The sequence below is a fragment of the Gracilinanus agilis genome, chromosome 2, assembly GCF_016433145.1.
Source record: "Gracilinanus agilis isolate LMUSP501 chromosome 2, AgileGrace, whole genome shotgun sequence".
In the NCBI taxonomy this organism is placed as follows: Eukaryota; Metazoa; Chordata; class Mammalia; order Didelphimorphia; family Didelphidae; genus Gracilinanus; species Gracilinanus agilis.
In genome coordinates this window covers 434496728-434503372 of record NC_058131.1, presented here as the reverse complement: position 1 = coordinate 434503372, position 6645 = coordinate 434496728, and the positions used below count along the sequence as shown (strand labels likewise).

General features: G+C 34.5%; 1 protein-coding gene across 1 annotated transcript; it reads left to right on the top strand.

Moving 5' to 3' along the window:
* The first annotated feature begins 221 nt into the window (after positions 1–221).
* LOC123235727 (serine palmitoyltransferase small subunit A) lies at positions 222–5220 on the top strand. The gene is made up of 2 exons (XM_044661937.1): positions 222–333; positions 4068–5220. The coding sequence occupies exons 1-2, from the start codon at positions 222–224 to the stop codon at positions 4169–4171; spliced, it is 216 nt and encodes a 71-aa protein (XP_044517872.1). The 3' UTR covers positions 4172–5220.
* Positions 5221–6645: the final 1425 nt, after the last annotated feature.

Genomic DNA, 6645 nt, shown 5'->3' with positions numbered 1-6645 from the left:
TACTTCTAGGGCGGAGCAAGCCGTAAAACAGAACCCCTTCAAAAAGCCTAGCCAATTAAGAACCCTGAAGAACGCGAGGCTAGCGTCAGCACGCACCGGGGGCAGAGCGTGCGAAGAGACGTATGCCAATAGGCCAATGAGCCTAGAGCAGGCTTTGCTGGAGGTGGGCTGTAGACCAGGAAGGAGATTCCTGGAAGACACATTTCTCCTTACTAGTTCTGATGGCTGGGATGACACTCGGAAGGGCTTGGCAGCAGATGTCCTGGTTCTATTACCAGTATCTGCTCGTCACCGCGCTCTACATGCTGGAACCCTGGGAGAGGACTGTCTTCAGTATCCTGCTCGATTGCCGTGGGGGCGGCTGGGGGCGGCTGGTGACGGACGAGGAGGTGGCTGGGTGCGAAAGTAGGGCCAATTTGAAGGAGTTAACAGTGGCCTGTGCAGTGGGTTCTAGAAGGGTCAAGTTCCGGGTGGCGAATTGCAGAGAGAACTCCTGATAGTGTGAGGTAGAACTATGAGGAGAAACCTAGACCAGAGAACCAGTGTAGTAGGTCAGTAAGTGCGTGGGAAAGACTTGTCTGGTACGTTTGGGAAGAGTCCCAGGGAGTGGGAGGCGATATGGTGGGGTGGAGTGTTCGTGCCTACGTCTGTAGTCATAGAGCTGAGGCTGGGGAGGGTGACCTCTAAGAAAAGTGTTCAGGCAAGTGAAGAGGAACGCCGAAGAAGCTGTGGAGAACTTAGATTTGTGTGGTTAGGTTTGAGGATTTCCTGCTTTCCGGCTTGGTGTGTGAGAGGGAGGCAGAGATTTGTGCGTGCCGCTTGTAGGGACACACCTTTTAAATCCATTCTATCAGCCTTTTTTCCAATTTTCATATATATGTGGTATAAGAAAAACAGTTTAGATTTTTCTTTCTAGTGTATCAGTTTAAATTCTAGATTTTATACACTGACACTACTACTTGTATAGGGAATATATACGGAATTTTTAGTTAATTTGAATTAGAAAGAATTAGCAACAAACACTATGGCCTTACAGGCCTTACTGAAGTGGACAATTTTGTTGATTTTCCAGAGGAAATAATATGACAGATGACAGCAAATTTATTTCCTTGACCACCCTACATAGTTGATTATTTTGTCCTCTTTGTTAGTGGCAAATACAAGGCATTTGTTTCTGTATATTACTAGTGTTTTTAATATGGAGATAGATTACTACTGAATATAACATATTTCTCTAAATACATTTAAAAGTGTATTCTAATGGAATTAATAGAAAGTGTTGTTTTTTTTTAATTATGGATACCAAATCAGCTTAAAGAGTGTCACTAACTTATTTTTAGGCCTTTCTGTTTACCTTCCCCATACCCTAAACTCCTAAATTGTTTTAGATATCATCTGAAAAATATTAGGGGATATGTCGTTAGGCCAGGTTCTTAGCTGAAAGCAAATTTGGCAGGTTTGAAGGGTAATGCAATCAATCTCTAACTTGGAAGTGGAAAGTGAGAATGCTGTCATTTGACTGGATTTCTAGTTCTTTGTCAATTACATGATATTATTGTTTGATATGAAAAAAATGAGGTTTCAGTATATTATTAATACTTTGAAATTCGAACAAGCAAATTTTTTGTTGTATAGGCCCTAGGACCGTCCAATTAGCATGAATAACTGAGTGATTAATTTGACAGATAGATTGATGTAATTATTATTTTAATAGCCTGGAAAAATAACAACTAAATGATTTGTTTCTGTAGCCTGTCCTGTGTTTAGGTACTGCAGCAAACATATTTTTCATCACTGGTTGGTATGTTTCAACAAAACTGCTTTTATAAGATATTTTATTAGAGAGTTTTTTAAAAGGTGTATTTTCTGACTTCAGACCTACATTAGAGCTTTGTGACTTACTAGAACCTAGAGAATATAGTAAGTTCCTAATTGATATTTCAGTTTCCACTGTATCCTTTCTAATCCTTCCTTCATACAACTTCCAAAGTAAGTCACACATCAAGCCATGTCTCAGTTCTGCTCATAAATCTCAAAAAATTCAGACCACTTGCCCTAGCATTTACAGCTCTTTTTAAAAATTCAGTGATGTTTTATTTTTCAACAAATTACATTAAAAACAATTTTAAACATTCTTAATATTCTGAGTTCCAATTCTCTCCTCTCTCCTCTAAATAGTAAGCAATTTGATTGTAGGTTATATATATGTTGGCATTTATAGTTCTTTACAATCTAGTGACCACTTCTTTTTTCAGCACTTTTATCGTACTCTTCACAAACTTTACTTTCCATTTAAAATTGTTATGATTAAAAATGATGAGGGCCGACGCTTGAAGCTATTCTCTTATCTTTATCAGACTTGCCCTTGTGGGCTTGATATTTCAATATACAACTGAATTTCTTCATAAGCTGGCCCCATCAAGTGATTTTGAAGAGGAGTTCCCTAAGATAATGTTGAAAGGTTCTTTGAGAAGGTTTTGAACTAAGATCTCATTTCTGTCTTTCTCTTCTGGGTCCTGCTGTTTCATATCACACAATTATAATCAGTACTGTACTTCTGGTCTCTCCAAACTCTTCCAAAGCCAATTTTTTTCTTTCTTCATAGCCTTTAACCTGTCCTTTTATAAAGTATACTTTATAAACACTGCTGCAAACTCCAAACCTATATGTAAAACTTCATTAGGAGGCTTCAGCTTTGAAAAAAGAGAATAAGCTTGCATTGCCAGTGCTTCTTAAATCACAAACACCCTAGTGAGGTGCTATGGGAATTATTCAGAAGATAAGTGATTAAAAGTCCAGGATCCACCAGGGTTATTTGGCATAATTTCTTTTTCCCATAGCACCTCCAGTATTTGTCATTTTCCTTTTTCATCAGTTTTGCCAATCTGCTATATATTGACCATTATTCCAGTTATTTCATTCTTCCTTTATTTCTGTACTTCAGTGAAAACCTGTGGCATCACTGATACTCCCATCACTGTTAGAAATTATAGCCCATTCTGTGACATTCTTGACCATACCTTAACATAAATTTTCTACAAGCATCATAGGATCATAGATCTAGATTTTGAAAGCTCCTCACATGTTAGCTACTCCAACCCTCTTGTTTTACAAATGAAAAATTAAGATCAGTTGAGTGGCTTACCTACAAATAATAAGCATCAGGGGGTTTAGATGAAACGCTATGGACTTTCTTATAGGTCTCAATTTTTTTATATGGATGTAGGTGACAGACAAATTAACCATTTTGTCTGTAAGTGGATTGGTGTATAGTACTAGGTGTGGAATTAGCAATATCTCCTCTCCCCTACTCCTCAACCCCTTGCATTCTTGTTTTAGACCTTCAGCTGAAACAGTTCTTTCCCAAGGTACTCTTTTAATTACCAAATCAGATTATCTTTTCTCCATGTACCTCCTTCTCAGTTTGTCTCCTGAATTTGACATTTAATATCCCCTCTCTTTCTGGATCCTCTGACCTCTATAAACTTTTGGGACAGTTCTTCCTTTTTTTTCATTCTACCTAACCATTCCTTCTTTATATCTTTTATTTATTGACTCATTATCATGACCTATAACTGTAGATGTTTCCCAAGTTTCTGTTCTAGGTCTTCTTCTCTGACCGGCAGGAGTATTTAACCTATTGCTCATGAACTTGTTTTTTATTATTTTGATTTTTTATTACTATTTAAATAAAATTGTTTTTCTTTGTAAACTTATGGTTCTATTTTACATCCACTGTGCAAGTTTTCCATGGCCCTCAGTAATTAGAAGCATCTTTAGTTCTTTGGAAGTAGTGGTTTTTCAAGATTTTCCTGCTATATAGAAATACTTGTGAAATGTATTGAAAAGATTGAGAATTGAAGTAATGTATCTTTATGTTGTAGATTATCTTCTTTTTAAATTACATCCCTTATTGTTTTTTGATGCTTTGCCATTTTGTGATTATTTTTGTATGAAGCTAGCCTCATTTAAAATTTTGAAAGTACTTTTAGACTGTACATCTTTATAATATATTTTAAATTAGCTTTGTTAGAACTACCTAATAGCTTTCCTTAATTACTATTCAGATTCCATGTTGATTTCTATTGTTGGAATGGCATTATACACTGGATATATCTTCATGCCTCAACATATCTTGGCAATATTACACTACTTTGAAATCGTACAATGACTACAGTGTGCTCAAGAAGCTACAGACCAGAGAGATCCATTGAAGGGAAGAAGCAACCTCCCATGATGAAATGAGACTTCAACAGATTTCCAACATATATTATGTCTATAAAGACTAAATTCCATATTAGTAGAACAAGGAAGGAATCCCAAGCTCATGTGTTGTGTTCATTATTGAAGTTTGTCTTTTTTGACATTGTGGTCATTTGTACTCTAAATATCAGTATTTTCTTAAACCTTTGGGACTGTTTCACTATTGTTCTGTGGAAGCTTTTCTTAATGTAACATTGAGTAAATTTTGATTGCCTTCTATTTTTTAAATCTGAGATTCATTAGTTAGACCTATTGTTTCAGCAAATGTCTGGCACAAAAATCTACCTGAATATATTTCTAGTATTGACCAAAATTTTGTAGAAATAATAACAAGATGAGGAAATATTTTAATTGAACATAAGATACTTCTTTGTAAGTTTATACTCAAGGAATAGTTTTAGCTATCTAGATTCTGTTCATTATATAAAATATTTATTTTGCTTTAGTGTTCTTAAACATAAAATGTCTCCTCAATAGTGAAATAACAAAGAAGATCCTTCTAAAGTTAAAATAAAGGAATACCTAACTTTTTAATAGTTAGCCTTATTTTATGGATTTCTCATTGAAAATAATGTTCTGTGATAAGATATTTGGAGAAGTAATTAAATTTTAGTTATTAGCAGCATTGTCATGGAATGTTGGCTTCAAATGATAGATTTATTAAGTAAATATTAAAAGGTTTCCCTAATGGGCATAGATAACATTGTAATCCTATAAAATTGAATTTCAAGATTATATTTAACTGGTGCTGAAAAATATATTTGCATATTATTGTTCACAATGAATAATTAGTAAAACTACAATTTTATTTCAAGGATAAAATACCATTTCACACTTTGTAATGTGTGTATGTTCTATATATTGTAAGAATTTACGTTCACAAAATGTAATTTTTCTGTGGTGAAGGCTCATCAAAATTGAAAAGCAACTGATAGAAAAACTTTTTTTTTACCAACATTAATGCTGTTCTTGGTTTTAATTTCATGTGTTTTTTTATTTAAATTATTGCTACTAAACAGTAATCATTTTTAACAAATCTGTTTTCAGTGCCTCCCCACACTAGAGAATTGATAAACTTCTTTTTACTTTAAGGAAAAAGTAAGTCAGTCATCAAGAGCCATTTAATGAGCAACTTTTTTGTGTCAAATACTGGGCTATATGTTAACTGAAACAAAGGCAAAAAGATAGCCAGTTTGATACAATTTGAGATATAGTCCAACTTTTGTCATTTTACAAATGGAGAAAGAATTAAATAATTTTTCCAAGGTCATACAACTAAGTTAATAAAGCCTAGGATACTAATGCCCAGGCTAGTATTTTTTTATTCTTTATAGATAGTTCATGCAATATTCAGGGTACACTTAATAAGATCATAGCATTTAAAGCTGGAATTTACCTCACTTATTTCAGTTCCTTCATTGTACAGCTGAAACTGAGACCTAGAGTACTTAAGTGACTTGCCAGATGTCACATAAGTATTTCTAATCCCATATTTGGGGCAGACCAGGAAAACGGAATTATAATCAGAAAAACACAAGGAAGCAATATGTAAGTTGTTTAGTAATGGACAAGTTCTTAAATCTCTCTGAGCATTGGTATCTTCATCCCTAAAATGACTAATTAAAATAAAAATGCTTTTACCTATTTCAGAATAAAAGACTTTGTAGACCTTAGAGTGGAAATTGTTATTTATAACAGAATCGAATTAAAAAAAGACCAACAGTTCCATGAATAGATTTAAGGAAATCTATGCACTTGGGTGGTGAGTAGTAATTTATTTTCACTAACCTCTAACTGAAATTTTACATTTTCTTCATTTATAATTATACAAAGTGAAATTATTCTAAGAAAGGTTTCCTAGGCTTCAGCAGGCTGTCCATAGATCCACAAGAGAAATAATGTATAGTTAATTCTTGGATTAGTCAGTCTGTCATGGCAGATCAAGAACTGCAGTCTGCATACTGGCTCTGTCCACTTATGAGGCATTGGGTAGCATAAGCACCACTTTCAGTGCCCCAGCAACTCTTTAAGACTTAATAGAAAAGATTCATGTATACAAATACAGTGTATACAAACCACCTGCCCAGTATTACATAGTTTTGTCTTAATCGGGTCAGAACCAAGGTCTGTCTTGCTCCAAGACTGGCACTCCATCCACCAAACACATTCTTGCACTAAATGTTGCCTGATTTATAGGGCTTGTCCTGTAATGATACTGGTTAACATGCCAACAATGCCAGGTGTTCAAAAATTTTTTAAATACAAATACATCTGCTTGTATGCCATGCTTTTTAAAAATAATCTTATTGCAATAAGACAAAGCATTTAACTTTAACTCTGTGCTTATTATTAAGCAGCAATATTTAATCTAACATTTTATTA